This window comes from Haliotis asinina, chromosome 7 (genome assembly GCF_037392515.1).
Source record: "Haliotis asinina isolate JCU_RB_2024 chromosome 7, JCU_Hal_asi_v2, whole genome shotgun sequence".
Lineage (NCBI taxonomy): Eukaryota > Metazoa > Mollusca > Gastropoda > Lepetellida > Haliotidae > Haliotis > Haliotis asinina.
In genome coordinates, this window is record NC_090286.1 from 1,934,520 (window position 1) to 1,953,286 (window position 18,767).

Sequence of the window (18,767 nt, forward strand, 5' to 3'; positions counted from 1 at the left end):
CTGTGATATGCTAGTGGGTTTACTGTTCTCCGTCAACAAGGTTTATTTTTCTACAATTTAATCACCCATTGTTCTCGTCACGATGTGGCTGACATATTGTCGATGTGACGCTAAAGTGGATTTTATTAAACGTGTACTTTGTTCTATGATTCTAGGTGCGATAGGAAGAGCAGGACAGGCTCCCATAGTTTCCTACCTCCTTCACAAGGTATAATCCAGATTTGTTCCAATGATAAACATGTGATTTGAATTCGTATTTTCTTTTATTGAATTCATTTCCAAGCAGTGGAATTAACTATGAGTGTGTGTGTCCATGCGTGCGTGCGCGTGCCACACGTGCCACACGTGTGTGTACATGCATCCATCCTGATGTGAAAAGAAACGGAACTGGTTTAACTGATTTGCCAACGTAAACAAACCCTCGCAGGAACTCTGAGATCCAATGTGAGGAACGAAAACCCTGGCACACCTGAAGGCTCCACTGAAGTGGAGGTGGAAAAACTGCATGACAAGATCAGGGAGGTGCTAAGTCAACATGGCGGTATTCACAGGGAATTCCACGTAAGTGATCGATAATGACTGACGTATAAATTCTTTAATGTGCCCTCCGGGAGGATGCGTAAGTCCCAAAGTTTTCAAACTGAGCCTAAAATATCACAAACTAACGACATTTTGTAAACGTAGTGTTTTTGTTTCAAATTTCGGCTTAGTGTTCCTACAGTTGTCAGCAGCTAAGGAGATGGTATAAATCCAGCTAGGGTCAATGCAAGTAGCTAAAGCACCGTGAGTCCTCATGGTCCCTAGTATGATGATCTACGACCTGTCTAATGTTGTATTGTTTTCGAAATCAAATTGGCTGGCTCAGCTTAATGTGTCAGTGATGTTACCGCGTGACAAATGATGGGCTAAAATGTACGGTAAGAATGGATTTTGTTTTAAAAAGGTGTCAGCTTGAATCCAATTTCAACTTTTGCACTATTCATTGTTAGAAAGAAAATGTACCGCAGCAGTTTGGTTACACGTGCAGTTCCCGACAAATCTGTTGTTCCAGCGACTTTCCGCTGGTGCCAGTCAACCTCAGCACAGAGCCCGACGTAACAGAGGCAAGAACCGCTACAAGAACCTTTATCCTTGTAAGTGATGTCACAAACACATAGATAAACGCTTTAAACCATCAACTATATATAAGTTCAATCCATTTCGAAAACCCGAAGGTAATGTGACGGCCACAGAAGTAGATTCTGCGTGGTGTAAAGAACAACTTAGCTGCGAAAAACTACACCGGAGACCAGTGAAAATACTAGTGTCCAGACAATCATGTGATCAGTCACAATCACGTGATCGATCATCTAGAAAGTCAAGCGGGTAATTTTGAAACTACTGTTTACAAGTACAAAAGCACTGAGGACATAGATTTGTCTCTCACTACAATGGGGGTCAGTTGTAGTGTTTCTTTACACTGTATTGGGGGTCAGCTGTAGTGTTAATCACATTTTATTTCAATATTTCAGATGATTACAACCAAGTCCGACTGACCAAACTGGGCAGAGATTCCCTCTCCACCTACATCAACGCCAACTACATTAATGTAGGTTGATGATGAGTTTCACAACTAGTCAAATGAGATGACATATGCGAAAACAAAATATTAACTGACAACATTTCAATTTCAGGGATACTTGAAACCTCGAGCATACATTGTGACTCAAGGTATGTGCCACAGTCTTCCGTGAAAAGCTGCCAGATACAAAACACGACAGTGAGAAGAGTTAACATAGTGCTGTACAATCGAACCACATTTACTCGGACCCTGTGTATCCGGAAACCTCGTCTTCCGGGCGATTTTTTAGGGAACACGAAACTTAACTTGAGTAATTGTACTCTCTTAGTCGGACCCAGTGCTTGCGGACCAGTCGTGCAGGCCAGGCAGGTCTCGCAGCACATATTTACCGAAAGACATATCTACCGCAACTTCACACGCCACCATAGAACTGGATCAAAGCTCACTCAGGCCTTCACTTACTCACGCAAAATACATCTGACGTCATTATAAATATTTCCCGTAAATTATGCATCAATGTAAAACGAAATTTAGCTATATTTATGACCAGCTGGCAACGTTTTTTCCAGGGCCCAAAAGGACAACTATTGGTGACTTCTGGCGAATGATCTTTGAGAAGGAGATAACTCGAGTGGTCATGCTGACCAACCATGTAGAGAAGGGAGTGGTAAGTCTTCTTGCACTTTAATCAAATTCCAACTATGCCTGAACTATAGATGTGCATATATCAGTCTGATGTATTATTTCACCACTAGGTCAAATGCGACTCCTACTGGCTGGACGGATATAACCTTGATACTGGACATTTCCTGATTTCTGTCACCATGAAGAAGCAGAGATCTCACTGGAACTTCCGGACACTCAAAGCCACGTCGAAAGAGGTACCAGCTTAGATTGAACTTTGTTGTCGCATGTAAGGTAAAAAACTAGCGAGTAATCCATGTATTTTGCTTTGTGCAGACTGGCGAAAGTCTTATTGTCCATCACTTCCAGTTTACTGTGTGGTTTGAGGACAGCACGGCTGATGAGCTCGCTCTGGCAGAGTTTGTTTTCAGAGTGAGACGGACACCCAACCCTAACAACTCTCCACTGCTGGTTCACTGTAGGTAAGTTGGACACATCCAATGTTACACATTATGTGCACTATCACAGTAGTTGTCATCAACGGGACAGTACTACAGGACTCTGTGGACTGAGTACCCTGAAGTCCTGGTCTGTTTCTGGCACAATTTCAACCACGCAAATCCAATACCCCAGGTGACTAGATTCCGCTGAAATGAAATGGAAGGATCTACTTGGTGATGCCAGACGTTCTCAAACACTTCTAAAATAACACAGCTCTTTAGAAAGTGATGAAAGTTGGGATTGCTGTTTCTCAGGACAATTTCTATCGCACTCACACTCTCAGAGTCAACGGTTGGATCCGTTCAGCCACTGTTCTTACAGTTCTACTCCCATTGGCAACTTCCCCTTCCATATTGGAATGCTTGTCACTGATGAAATAGGTAGTCAAAGTTAAGTCAAAGAGATGCTATTATTATTATGTCTTCATTTGTGTTTGTATTGAAGTGCATGTGACCGCCATTGTCTTGTCCGCATGTAGATAGAGTAATGGTCTAATTCGGTCATTTTCTGTTATCAACAGTGCTGGTGTCGGCCGGACAGGGACCTACATTACAGTGGACTATCTGCTGGACCAGGCCTTCACTGACCACAAGGTGGACGTGTTCCAGGTGGTCAATACCATGAGACAACAGCGCCACAGCATGGTACAGAACCAGGTACAATACAGTTTGTGTCTTACAGGTATTTTGGACATGGAGGATATATACTATTGCTAACCAAATGTATGTTCAATGTGTGATCCCATCTACACGTAAACGGTGTCATGCATAATACACAGACACGATTTGTACTGAAATGATGTCCTACTTCTCATGCTGACGCCTATTTTTGGAAACGTCACAGAGTCAGTACCTCAGCGTGTACACCACTCTGTATGAAGCCCTCCTGGTCGGGGATACAGCCTTATCCCTAGCAGCATTTAGAGAAAGGGCTCGTCAGGCAGATGGCACATTCACAATGGGAAACATGACTGTTCCTCAGCTGGTACAGGTAAGAGGACTGACATTCTGTATAAACACCACAAAAATAATATCAATAATAAATAAATAATTGACATTCATTCTAACGGAGATTAATTCATGCCCAAAACTGAACATTTAGTAACTTCAGTTAAATCCATCATCGGTATAAATGTAGTCATTTGATTAATTAATATATTGACTTTAATATTATGTTTCGATATTCAGAAACTGGCAAGAGAGCGAGGAAATGCTGAATTAGGTGAGAATATTGGGCTTGTTACTGTCACGTCATATTGGGGTAAGTCGGCCACGTGTACATGTTTCACTCCCAAATGTGCTTACACGATTTCGATAATTAACAAAAGACGAGGATGAGGACATAAAATCATTATGATTATGATAAGACTTGTACTAGGAGCTCCTTGTTGCAGGAGACAGCTACAGTAGCACGTTAAGGATGAGGGGGAGAACTGATCTCCTGACAGTCGTGATGCCGGTAAGTCATGCTATGATTCTGTTAAATCCCATCACAAATATAACGTTGCAGCTATAAACGACATTAGTCTCACTGTCAACATGCACTGAAGTACGACGTTAAAATCACGCACTCACTTGATCGTCTATGCCCGATATATATATATATATTCCAAACGGACAGAGGTGGATGCACATAACAGTAATTATTGTTTCCAAACATGAATGTTTTCAGTCCCGACTGTCTGTGAGAGGATACCTTGTAACCCAGGCTCCCTCCATCACCACGGCATCTTCCTTCTGGGAACTCACAAACAAACACGAGTCGTCTACAATCATAGTCCTGCCCAAGTCATTACACGTAAGAAACAATTCCCCATCTTTGGTGTAAGCCTTATCTTGTATGTGTACCTCACTACGTTTAGTGGCATCTTCAATAAAGAAAGTGATGAGAAACACCTAGCCACAAGACATGTAGACACTTGGGTTGCGTTCGTTTTGTACAAAGTGTTTCGCACTGGCGATGAGTCTCCTAATCGAGCAACGACATTCTCTAGTCCCAAGTGGGCCGTCGTAGAGGGAGCTCGTGACAGTGGCGGAAGCTTTTAATTTGACGCAATGTTTACAACAACATGAATATGCAGGTGAAACATATTCGTCCTTATTTACTGACTTACTTACACAAACGTATTAATTCGTAATCAATTAAGCTTTTGTTTTGATTTTGTTAACTGACGTAATTAACAGATGGTCTCAAATGAGTCTTGCAGACCCGTACGAGTCCTTATCGGACACTGCATCATATCCATGTGACGACCGCTGTTACTAGCAAGTAAACAATTTACAAACATATTTTAATCAACTGACCTAAAAATATTTTTATTTGTTTGTAAACAGCCAACCTAGTGTGAGCTGACCCATGTGTCGTTCGCGCTAGGTGGCTGTCTGAGCATGCGTAAGCAAGCACTCGGGTCAGTCAAACAAGACATACTATTCCACGATGATGTCAGAGCCCGAGTGTTAACATCCTGACACGTATTTCGCATCATAAAATAAAAGTTTTCATTTAAAATGCTTTCAAGATCATGTGTCAATGGTTTCTAACATGTGGTTATTATATCGGACTATCGGAGATAGGATTGCTAAGGTGTTAGATCATCACTTGTTAAGGTTTCCGGATGGTATGCTTTGTTATCTTTTATGATAGAAACAGAAGACATTTCGTGTCTATATGTAATATGTTGAACGCGAGTCAGGTATGAGATATCAATGCTTTCATTGAAAATAACATCCGTTAAAAAAACATTAAATATTTTTAAAAATATGTGACGTAATCACATGCCACAGAGGCTGCGCAGTTTCCTGCCGACGTTGGGATCCAGCCTCGACTTGGTCCCAGTGAACGTCAAATGTTCCATGGTGTATGATATCAATTATGACATCATTTTGATGAACGTGGAAAGAAACATGGAGGTAATTCAAACAGATGTCGAATGAATATCCAAGATTATTTACAAGTAATGATAAGTCAAACGACTCTCAATCAATATGCCAATAATATAAAAAAATTGGAGAAATTCAAAAGTTAAGAAAACAATAACGAAGTACATATTTGGAGACCGGAACGTTTTACACGTTACAGCATGTTGCTACACATTCGTGATAAGGAGACAGGAAGACACAACAGATACTTCTTGGGACAGTTTCCATGTATTCCTGCTTATTGTTACACATCCCTCCAGGGCAGTCTAAGTAAACTTAGTCTCAGTGCTATTCTATACTCTCCACCACAGAGTCTACCAAGCCCTAGTAGAAGGTCGCGTCAGGTAATCTTTGAGCGACTTATGACCGTCCAATCAAACGCGAGACGGTTAAATAGATTTAACCAATCAGACAACGACTACCATTTAGGGATCGGAGGGACTTACAAACTTACAGTGAGTGAGTGAGTTAATATTTAACGTCACATCGGCAATATCTCAGCCATATCGTGACGAGTACAAACTTACAAACAAAAATCCGCATACAACACAATTAATTGACCTGCAGCATATACGCTTTGCGGTTTCTGTTGACATAGTTACCATTAGCGAATATTTCCACAACATGACATCCTTGAATATTGCCAGAACACTATTTTCAGAGACTGTTTACTCACCGTTGTCATAGTTGTAAAGTGCGCCCTGTGCATCACCCGGAAGCGAGCGTATCGCTACATAGCATTCTGAATCGTTCAGGTACAAACCTTTTCGAGATAAAAAGTTCCAAAAGTATGTGCGATTTGGTAAGCTGTGTTCTGATTGGTCAACTCAAAGGTTACCTGACGCGACCTCCCATAAGGTTTTGTTAGACTGTTTTGTTAGTAGTGGAGTGTAACGAAACGTACTGAGTCTAAGTTTATTTAGACTGCCCTCCAGGGCGTCATGATATATAACGACGTACTGTTTTCAAGGGAGACGTTTGCGCTCAGTCAGTGCGTCTGTACCTACTGAAGACGATCAACCCAAACGTTGTCCTTGACCTTATGAGAGAGATGGAGTCACGTGGGGCGACTACCACACGCCCAGTTGATGTTTAGGTATCTATGTTGCTGGTGATTTGTGGAACTAACTTGTGAGGTGTTGTCAATATTGTTGTTCATATGTTCCTAGTGTGCATACGTGGCTGTAGGTCCATATAAAAATAAAATACATTCAGCAGGCTAGCTGTTTAGTATGTTTCTTCAGATCATTTAACTGTGTATGATTTCAAACAAGATATACATTTGGCCGATGTATTTAGGGCCCATTTGAAGATTGGAGTTACTTTGGCCCTGATTCCTGGGGATACTGAAATTAAAGAAATGTTATTTTCCTTCTCAAACTGGCTTGAATCATCGTCTAAATATTTTCAGTGACGGAGAAAGGCGAATGGCGACGTTATTCTGCATCATGTGCAACATCGTGCAGGGTATGATGTACGACAACGAGGTGGAGATCTACAACAACATCAGACGTCTCGGGCACCTGTTTGACAACGACCTTACTGAGGTACGTCTATCATTTCCTCAGCCACTGTTGTATTTAACTGTTGCTAGGAGTTGCCATCCCTCTGGCCACCCATCTCTGATTTTGCATCTTCTTAGGTGTAGAGAGGGTAGGATGACAGTACACACATATAACACATACATATATGAATGTACACACACACATATAAATCCTATATTCCATGGAACTTTACACACAAATATTTAAATAGGTCGATATTTGATCGTTAGGCGTCAGCGTCTGAGGAGTACACTGACAATTAATTTCATAACTTTAAATTACGAGACAATTGTTCCTCCTTTACAGCGTTTTAACATTTTTAAACATACTATACACCATCATGGCATATCACCCCTACAATACCACGTTATCACATTTCTATAAGGTCTTGTTATAAACTACTCAACTTTACATCCACTGGAACGACATATTATAAAATATTACACAGGACAAAAAACATTCGCTTTCAACAAACAGGAGCTATGTGAAGTATAACCTATAACCTGTTCCCATCACGACCTCTGGGGATGGACCAACTGATCACATATATTGTTTAGGTTGTAGTTAGTAAAAGGGAAAGGTGAAAACATCATGGTCAAAGTTTGACCACCCTTACGATTTATTTCCAGGATGAAGTATCCACGTGTTTTGACCTGGCCTCGTCCTTCATCTCAACACAAGAGGAGTAAACCGCTTGATCAAGCAGAGATAGGGATTAATGACTCATACACCAGCTTGTGTACTCTGAATTGAAGCTGGCTATTGGTTACCACACTGAAACATAGAAACAACGATGCACGGCAGGGACGTGCCCAGGAAAGAAAGAACTGGACCTGCGTTGTGCATTTGGTCATAAAATGTACCAGCTGATTTACTTTTTATGAAGAAAAGCAAACAAACAAACTGTTTGTGCTGCCGTTTAACAGAAGTCAATATACAGTTTATATGCACACAGAAATATTTGTAGACCAGTGCTAGTTACAATCACTTGAAGCTAATTGATGCATGTAGTGTGCAACCACATATTTAATGCGAGAATGTTAGCTCCGAAAATAGCCGAAAACGATAAGTGTAGTCACGTGTCTAATTGCAGGTATGATTTGCACGTATCCACTTAGAAACTGAATTCATTAACATCATTTGGCGACAACGGAATGTGTGAGAGCTACCTGCTTTGTGTCGCTTTACTCTTGACTTGTGATGTGTTTGCACTTACCAAATCCACTTGGTTTATTTCGAACTGGTAAAATAATAGGTAGAACGAAAGATGTCAACGTCCGATTTACGGAACCATTCAGATGACTTTGTAAATACATGTAATCGGTATGTTTTATGAGATTACACACACGGTATTTGTCGTACTGCTGAAATAATATTAATAAAAACCCCAATAAAACAAACTTGTTGCCATACTGCATCATGACATACGACGCACACTTGTTGCTATACTGCATCATGACATATGTTAGTAAATATTTGCAAACGTTATACATGCGATGTCTGTCGTACTGCTGAACCCATTCTCAGATCCAGCCCCCTCACCCCCATCCCCCTTATTCCACATCCCCTGTGAACCTTTGTACATTGTGATGTTATTTAACTTAAAAGGGATGTGAAGTAATTAACATGAAGTACTCCAATAATGTAAGAGAGCAGTGATTGTATTATATATTTTATCTGTTTTGCTGAGGGGCGGTGGGGTAGCCCAGAGGCTAAAGTGTCCACTCGTCACGTCGAAGACTGGGGTTGGATTCCCCACATAGGTACAATCTGTCAAGCCCATTTCTGGTGTTCCAAGTCTTGATTCTGCTGGAGTAGTGCTAAAAGCGGCGTATATATTGCCGTTATTCAAGTGATGCATCTGTCGTACACTGCATCACGACACACGATAGACTCTTGAATCGAGGACGTCGGTGTAGTTGTATATCACGTAGTTGACGTCTTGGACATCTAGAATTTCTGTATTAGCCGAACTCACAGGGTAATGAGTGGCTGAGTTGAGTTTAAAGCAGGATTCAACAGTGGTTTGTGCAGAACGACTTCAATTGACGTTGGCAGTCTCTCGGAATGTTTTACTAACAGATACGAGTGTTTGTGTGTGGCGTTGGATTGGCCATCCTCTTCTGGAATATGATTCCTGAAATAACTGCCTTGTAAAGAACTACCGGTAGAAGCTGCACCCGTGAGAACAGGAGCTACTTCCTTTTGTCTAAAAGATGCAATTTGACAATAATTCACTCACTCACTCTGATATTGTATTACGTACGCTGATTGAAGGTGTTGAGGGCAGTCGTCCCCAGTGATCAGTAATGACTGATGTACCTGGACTGGACTGCACAAGGGATTTCTAAATCCTAATATGAAACCTGGTTCACTACGATAAGACGGTGCTCCAAGATGAGGCAATGACGGAAAATGGGTTGACCATTTCTGATTCCATAACTCTCACACATACTCTTGCACACAAAAAATCTCATACACTCTCTGAAGCAATACCTCTCTCTCTCACACACACTGATAGAATCTCTCTCTCTCTCTCTCTCTCTCTCTCACACACACACACACTGACATGAAGACAACTCTCGCACACACTCTGTGACACAAACATGCTCTTTCTCACCCTCTCACCCACACTCCATTGTACAACCCCTTTGTCACACTAAGACTTGACGCCTTAAATGTCATAGGATGACTAATTTGGAGCATGGAGAGAATGTTTGTCGGGTCTGAAGGTCATTCACTATTGATGATTACGTTTATTGGTTTATACCAAGTTGTTACCTCTGTTGTCGGTTGTTGCCAAGTTACACGAATTCGTTCGTTTTTCTAACCGACCCTCTGCCATTTTGCATTACATCTGTTTCTGTAATCATACAATCCTTTCCGATTGTCCAGCACACTTCTACAGTGTATTATTATGAGGCGTTACCGTGTCTTTTCCACTTTGGCAACATGTAGGTTACCATTGTATGTCCTAGGCTGGAGACAGTATCGATAGTATCAACACTAGGCATGTGTCGTGGGACAGTTCAACAGTCACAAAGCGGCCTTAGCCAAGATGATACTCCCATAACACATACTTAAAGGTCACATGCAACCAAAAAATCAAACATAATTAAGTGTGCTGGACAATCGGAAAGGATTGTATGATTACAGAAACAGATGTAATGCAAAATGGCAGAGGGTCGGTTAGAAAAACGAACGAATTCGTGTAACTTGGCAACAACCGACAACAGAGGTAACAACTTGGTATAAACCAATAAACGTAATCATCAATAGTGAATGACCTTCAGACCCGACAAACATTCTCTCCATGCTCCAAATTAGTCATCCTATGACATTTTCAAAATAGAATTGTCCACAATTAAGGCGTCAAGTCTTAGTGTGACAAAGGGGTTGTACAATGGAGTGCCTAATTACATAATGTGGCAGACACGGGACTCGGGTGCAAGAGTCGTAAAATCAACTTATTTTCTTTATGTCGTATAGTCTGATAGGTGTTAAGTTCAAATTGCACGTGGTCAATGATTGAAGCTGTGTATTGCATGTTGTCTTTAGCAGACAGGCAGACAGACATTTAGGTGTGAATAAACCAGACACTGAGCTTTCTCTGTGACAGAGACTGTTTACTACAATCAACAAGTTGTTTTACGTAACGAGTAGATTATTTACTTGTTTGTGTACACAACCAAGATTAAACTACTGCTCACGACCTCAGACGCTGGACATGCATACTGTTTCAAGCTCCTCGAACCTATTCACTGCGCATGCGTTATGGAGGCAGCGCAGCACAGCTGTTGAAACCAGTTTTCCCCCCAGCGCTGGGGGGAATTTAGTGAAACGTTTGAACACCGATTTCGCGGGCTTTTCTTTCATCGCGTTTTTTTCAACTTTATAGGTTGAATTGGCATTTTTTATGATTTGTTTCGGTAAGTGCATAGCGAAAGGTACCAGAATCTGCAAAGTTGTGTTTTACGTTGCATGTGACCTTTAAGATCTAGCACTAACATCATTTGTATCTGTGGGCCCTGGGTTGTAAATCAAACAAACAACGTTTAGATCCACAATAAAACAACAAGAATGGATCCAGTTTACTGTTTGTGTCGTATGGAGAGCTAATAACGCACACCGTGGTGTTTATGAAGACACAGCAAAATAAGCTTCCTGCTTTGTTCTCCGGGCAACACGGAGGTGCTCGGGGTGCTGCTCTGTGTCTCCATGCTGGACATGGTGTCGGATAATGTGGTTGAACTGATTCATGGCTATGACAACTGAACATTCTCAAAACACATCATATCGTAGTTGCTGTTGCCCTGTCTGGCAATCGACGTTCGAATGATGAATGGACGTCGCTATGTAAGTGAAATAGTCTTTTCACTTTACGTCACCATAAATTTAAGTGTGCTGTTGTTTAAATGATGCATAACTTTAACAAAGCTGAAAAGGGAGGGTGATGAGGTAGCCAAGTGGTGGAAGCGTTCGCTCCTCACACTGAAGTCCCAGGTTCGATATATCCATGGGAACATTGTGTGAAGGCCATTTTTGGTGTCCCCAGCCGTGATATTGCTAAAAACACCCAACAGTAGTAATACTACACCCAACCCACCCAAGAAGAAGCTAATGCTCTGAGAAAGTCCAAACTGCTGTTAGTACATCAGATTATGTAGAATTAAATATACTCCGTGCTGCTTAATGAACGTAGGTTCGGGTGTTTGTTTAGGTAATACATAGTCGACCACGCTCTATCTTGTCAGGCAAACGCCGCAGTCCAGGTGCTGCATTTCTTCTGTAATATTTCTGTCTCTTCGAAGTTTATTATCTTTTTGACAGGAATCATGTTTAGTGTCACTTGTGTATATATGTTTCCCATGGATTATATGAAACGATCAAGAGGCTGTGGACTATTTTGAGGACAGCACAAGTATATTTGGATTGTTTCGGCTGCAAATACTCATTCTTGATGCTTTTTATGAATGTAACGGTTAGCGGTATCTAGAAACAAGGTAATATTTGTAATCTTAAGAGAGTGCATATCATGATGCTACGGTATGTAGCTACGAGTTAACGTTCTTGACATACAGACAGCCATTTTGTTGCAGTTACATGCTGTAACTACAAATGTCAGCATGCGAAAGATATGTATGATTTCGTGTTACCAAAATTATACAGTAATACCTATACAACACTTAGTGTTACCTGTACTACACGCTATGTTATCAATACTGCACACATTGTTACCAATACTTCACGCACTGTTATCAGTACTGTAAAAAGTGTCATCCATACTTCATGCAATGTTATCAGTACTGCACACAGTGCTACTATACTACACGCAATGTTATCAATACTGTACACAGTGTTACCTATACTACACGCAATGCTATTAATAGTGTTACTATTAACAGTGTTACTATACTAAAAGCAATGTTATCAGTACTGCACAAAGTGCTATCCATACTACATGCAATGTTATCAGTACTGTACACAGTGTTACCTATACCTCACGTATTGTTATCAATACTGCACACAGTGTTACCTATAGTACAGTGTTACCTGTGTTACCTTGGTTTGGTTACTTTGGTTTTATTTCATTATTTCCATGCTTAACTTTAGGCATATTTCTTACGTGTGAACAGACTATATGAAATATGATATACCTTTAGAGAGGAGCTTAAATCGTAAATTGTACCAAAACATGATACACAAACGACCTATCAACTAAATAAACTAAGGGAATAAATACTTAAAATGTAGATTGGATCGAAATTTCACCATGAAGGTTTTCAGCTAACTGGAATCTCTAGTTATCATTGTGTAACGAAATTGGTGGGATTTAGCCGAATACTAGACTATATAGTAGATCCCAAATGCGAAGTATGCCAAGCAGACAAAGGTTGTGTAGCTTCATATGTGACCATTTGACAAAACACAATACCAACAAAGACACCATGGTCAGCTATGACGTCATTGAACTCTTTACCAAGTTTTTATCTCCTCCACACCAAGCTCCAAAGCAGAACTGACGACCTAGACACCAAACCCACCATAGACACCATCCCCAATCTCGCCTTTAGTTGCCCAAACGTTACCGTCAACGATAAGACCTACAAGCAAATGCATGGACTGCCGATGGGATTTTGTCTTCACTCATCAATGAAATCTTCATGGCATCTTATCAGCACAGCATCTTCCCATTACATGGTACACACGCTCACCAGTGTCACTGTCTGTCTCTGATGTAATACTTCTGTTACAGACAGCTGTCCTCATGGTAACAGAAAGCTGTCCTCATGGTACATACGGCTACCAGTCTCACTGTGTGTCGCTCCTGTTTGGGACTACGTGTCTACAAGCAGAAATATGTTTTCTGTATGCTTTATATGTAGTTGGGAAGAGCAGCGCTTCAAGCATGACACGTCATTCTTCTATCTCCATCGTTTAAAGTGTTTTCTGATGTCTTCTAAAATAATCTGAATGAATAAAACAGTTTAAACAAAATTCACATTGAAACTGTTGAGAGAAGGGCCCACAGTTCTTTTGATGGAGAACTTAATAGTGTCTTAATTCTGCTTGCAAAACTCACACAAAAAAACCCAGAAATACATACATGTTGACACCATTATCTTCTCAGCTCATTAATGACTACAGGTACAGATGACACTGTGATTTGAACAATAATCAGTTAGAATATATGTAAAACAGATTTAGATGTGTACTTTTTTTAACTGCATTTTAGACACATACATAATTAACATGAAATCTGTTAACAAAATCATGTATAAATTCAAAACAATCTCTTAAAACCCCACGTTTTCCCTAATGTTGATAGTAAATAATACGGTATAACACTTGTACACAGGCAACAGCAAACATGTAATAACTTACCTGATGTAATCACAGGCCTATATCCAATAAATATATCCCTTCCTAGAATGATCCACATTTGAACGCATTGACTGAATAAATAATGGACTTGAAATGAATTTTGAGGCATAGTTATAAAGTGTTATGATCACATTCATAAAGCAAATATTATTATAACACTGAGTGAAAGCTTACTCGAAATCGTGATCTTTGTTCTGGCACGCATCGCCGTCTCCGTGTTAAAGCGCAACCAGTTGTTCGCACAAACAATCCCCAATTATAATCGGGTCACTTATATATCATGTCGTTGCAGTGGTGTTGTAAAAATTTACATCACGTGCTCTTTACCACGCTTTACCACATAGTGTCAGGTAATGTCACTACGTGAATCTACTTCCTGGTTTGTCCACTAGGCAACATGGAGATCTCCGTGCTCTGGGTGCTCCTCTGTGTCTCTATGCTGGACATGGTGTCAGGTAATGTCACTACGTGAATCTACTTCCTGGTTTGTTCACTGGGCAACATGGAGATCTCCGTGCTCTGGGTGCTCCTCTGTGTCTCTATGGACATGGTGTCAGGTAATGTTACTACGTGAATCTACTTCCTGGTTTGTTCACTGAGCAACATGGAGATCTCCGTGCTCTGGGTGCTCCTCTGTGTCTCTATGCTGGACATGGTGTCAGGTAATGTCACTACGTGAATCTACTTCCTGGTTTGTTCACTGGGCAACATGGAGATCTCCGTGCTCTGGGTGCTCCTCTGTGTCTCTATGGACATGGTGTCAGGTAATGTTACTACGTGAATCTACTTCCTGGTTTGTTCACTGAGCAACATGGAGATCTCCGTGCTCTGGGTGCTCCTCTGTGTCTCTATGGACATGGTGTCAGGTAATGTTACTACGTGAATCTACTTCCTGGTTTGTTCACTGGACAACATGGAGATCTCCGTGCTCTGGGTGCTCCTCTGTGTCTCTATGGACATGGTGTCAGGTAATGTTACTACGTGAATCTACTTCCTGGTTTGTTCACTGAGCAACATGGAGATCTCCGTGCTCTGGGTGCTCCTCTGTGTCTCTATGCTGGACATGGTGTCAGGTAATGTTACTACGTGAATCTACTTCCTGGTTTGTTCACTGGGCAACATGGAGATCTCCGTGCTCTGGGTGCTCCTCTGTGTCTCTATGCTGGACATGGTGTCAGGTAATGTCACTACGTGAATCTGCTTCCTGGTTTGTCCACTAGGCAACATGGAGATCTCCGTGCTCTGGGTGCTCCTCTGTGTCTCTATGCTGGACATGGCGTCAGGTAATGTTACTACGTGAATCTACTTCCTGGTTTGTTCACTGGGCAACATGGAGATCTCCGTGCTCTGGGTGCTCCTCTGTGTCTCTATGCTGGACATGGCGTCAGGTAATATCAGTTTAAATGTGCTGTTTAAAGCGTGTATACTCAGTAGAGGCAAGAAATGTACTTGTTGTTGCCCTGCCTGGTAATCCACTGTAGAGCGACTGGGCAGTGCACCATATCCGGGTAGGACGTCCCTGTTAATTTGTGGGGTGGTTAATTTGTCCGGACCGGAAGAAGCAAGGACGTCGTTAAGACAGAAATGGGGTTGTTTAGTGATGAAAGTGTCTGCTCGTGATGCTGAAGAAGTCCCGAGCTCGACATACCTATGGTTGGAATGTGTGAAACGACCGAGAGGCTGGGGCCCCAATCATATGTATATTGGGAGTATTTTAGCCGCGAGTACATGATTGTTCATGTTATGTTTTTCAAAGAAGCAGTTTGCGTTATCAACAAACGAGGCAATATTTGTAACATTAAGAGTGCTTATTGCTGTTATGATTTATCGCTCAATACATGCCTCGTCTACTTCACCTCTTTTAAATACAGACAGCCATTTTGGTGATGTGACATGCTGCAACAATGTCGGCCTAGGAAAAATACGAGAACATTATGTGATATTTTGAAATACTTTCACCATTTCTATCACATCAACAGATGTAAACACTCAGAATGGTGCATTTGTGGTCAATATTTGTTCATAAATTCGTGTCTTTTACTATAGTTTTGTATTTACCAAGCTTAGCCTGTGTGATCTGGTGTAAAAGCGAATATGTGATTGTGGTGATTCGTCCAAGTGTTTTAATGCTGGAAGGAACAGAAATGTCAACACGGTGGTTCTGTCCCAAAGTGGGTCGAGCCACTTCGAGCTGATGACATTGACATGAAGATTTCACAATGTCTTAACTTACCCTTGTAGTTTAATATACCATTTTAATATTGCGGTTGGTATGTGGTCCTGTACATAAAACTCAGGTCACAAATCGGCTGAAGTTAAGTAACTTTACACGCGGAGTGACCTTGTATGGGTGATCGTGTATGGCAGCTTGACTCCTGAGAGTTTCTAGGACTTCAGTACTGCCCCACAACGTAGCACATGCGATACAAACACTATCTCCCTCCCGGTGAGATAAGTCACATGTTTAATAACCTAGCACCTCACTGGGCAGGCTGGGTTATCCGTGGTAATAACAGTCAGATTGTTAATGCTATGTGCATCCACGTGCATCCATTGAATGGAGTTTAGCACATTATAAATGCACTTATTATTATAATAATGGTAGACTGGCCTGCCGGTGTCACTGCTTTAACGTCTTGATAGTGAAGCAACTCACTGTACATGCACATTCCCATCTCTAATGAAACGCTAAAATCACCATACAGAAACCTGCCCTGAAGGAACATACGGTTACCAGTGCGGTTACAAGTATCACTGTCTGTCTCTGATGTAATATTTCTGATACCGGAACCTGCCCTGAAGGAACATACGGCAATGAGTGCGGTTACATGTATCACTGTCTATGTCTGATGTAATATTTCTGTTACAGGTATCTGCCCTGAAGGAACATACGGCTATGAGTGCGGTTACGTGTATCACTGTCTATGTCTGATGTAATATTTCTGTTACAGGTATCTGCCCTGAAGGAACATACGGCTATGAGTGCGGTTACCAGTGTCACTGTCCTTCAGACAAATGTAACGCTACCAGTGGGTGTAGTCCTGGAGATTGTGACACAGGCTGGTCAGGAATGACATGTCAGAAAAGTAAGTAATGTCGACAATCTGTCTTTGTTGGAAAGCCTTTCATGTACCATGAAGGGACACGAGTAAACGGAACCGGTTATGTCACTAATGAATGTTTAAGGAAGCTAATGTAATGTAGAAAAGGGGAACCTCGCCATCTTTGACTATCTGATTCATAGTAATGTAAGCGTAATGCATTCATTGTTCTTTGAATGATAAGGTTTTGTAGCCGTCTACTTTTCATCTGTGTAGTACGTTGGAATCGTAAAGTATCTCCTGAGGTGAAATCTCCCATTAATCAACGTAAATAATATAACAATGTGTAAATTTGCATCTTACACCAAAATTTGTATCATACCAGATAATGCTATATGTAAATATTGCAAAGATTTCCTGTCTTCTGAAAGACACGTCATGTAACATGGGTACTGTTTATGCAACTATTTTCATGAAGCAGTTTAAATATTGGATTGTCAGTGGGAACAATCTAAATATGTGTCATCCTAATTCATCACCTAAAAGAACCAAGTGTTTAACGAGAAGGAAGGATTGGATAGCGCTAGCAAATACGGAAACCGTAGTTCCACATGAACTGAAAATTATGACACTAACTTTTTATTATCTTGACATAAAGGTCAATCTCAATTATGTTTAGAAATGTCACCATAGCATTTAATGGCATTGGTATTGTCTGGTGATGCCATGGTGAGCACTATTAACAACCCAACACAACACAGAAACAGTGTATGCCTGAACAGTAAGCATCTACCATGACGTCAGGTCACGTGATGTCAAGCAGTATTAACTTGTTTTACTGTGTCTCTTAGTCCTTCTAATCAGTCGGTTAGAAGCAACAACTGACGCGCATTTAACACAGGCAATATGGCACTCAACAAACCCACATCAGTCAGCTCAGTCTATCAGGATCCTGGCAATGCTGTTAATGGTGACAACAGTGCTCACAACTATCACCAGTGCTTCCATTCAGACTGGAATGACAACTCTATAGCAGAGGCATGGTGGAGAGTTGATCTTGGGGAGATTGTCAAGATACGTCTGGTCACAATATATTTCAAAAGAGTCTGTGAGTACTCAGAAATACATTTGACACAGTGTTTTCAATGCGTCCGGCCACAGTCTTTACAATCTACTGGGCCCTGAATGAAATCTGCAGGCCCATTTTCAAATTTAAGGTCAACCAATACAAACAAAATAAACTACATTGAACACAGTTTCTACAATATCAGTTAGCGAAGCGTATGGTTCCGAGAAAATCGTTTGGTTTGTTAAAACTTGGTCTTGACATTCCTTTGAAATTCCGGTAAAATGCCAGGAAGTCAAGCAGTAAGTTAATATAGCAGGCATTTCGGACTCAGATTTGACACCATTTGAGTGAGTGAGTGGATTTATTTCAGCAATATTCCAACTACAGGGTGGCTGACACTATTTGAATGCTTCCCCTGTTGTGGCCGAACACAATGTGCAGTTATACTGTGATAGTCTATAAGATATACACGTATTAAGTTCTTGCATTACATCAATAGTGCATCGGCCTGTGTACGTGGCTGTATACATCTGGAAAAAAGGCAACCTATTTCATACACCGATTTTTAGCCTTATGTATTAAGAGTATCGAACGTGAAGACTATCTGTTAACACGTCAATTATA

General features: G+C 41.1%; 2 protein-coding genes across 2 annotated transcripts in view; both read left to right on the plus strand.

Moving 5' to 3' along the window:
* Positions 1 to 2,069: 2,069 nt before the first annotated feature.
* On the plus strand, positions 2,070 to 7,837 carry LOC137291172 (receptor-type tyrosine-protein phosphatase kappa-like). Its single transcript, XM_067822465.1, has 12 exons — positions 2,070 to 2,228; positions 2,317 to 2,442; positions 2,522 to 2,667; positions 3,207 to 3,342; positions 3,530 to 3,676; positions 3,874 to 3,907; positions 4,080 to 4,144; positions 4,358 to 4,483; positions 5,470 to 5,595; positions 6,575 to 6,696; positions 7,007 to 7,151; positions 7,778 to 7,837. Exons 1-12 carry the CDS (start codon positions 2,070 to 2,072, stop codon positions 7,835 to 7,837), a joined length of 1,392 nt encoding a protein of 463 aa, XP_067678566.1.
* Positions 7,838 to 15,363: 7,526 nt separating this feature from the next.
* The window catches only part of LOC137291174 (uncharacterized), a 53,387-nt gene continuing 49,983 nt past the window's right edge, over positions 15,364 to 18,767 (plus strand). The window contains exons 1-2 of the mRNA XM_067822466.1: positions 15,364 to 15,421; positions 16,985 to 17,119. Coding sequence (XP_067678567.1) covers positions 15,364 to 15,421; positions 16,985 to 17,119 — 193 coding nt within the window. The remainder of the gene's footprint in view (positions 15,422 to 16,984; positions 17,120 to 18,767) is intronic.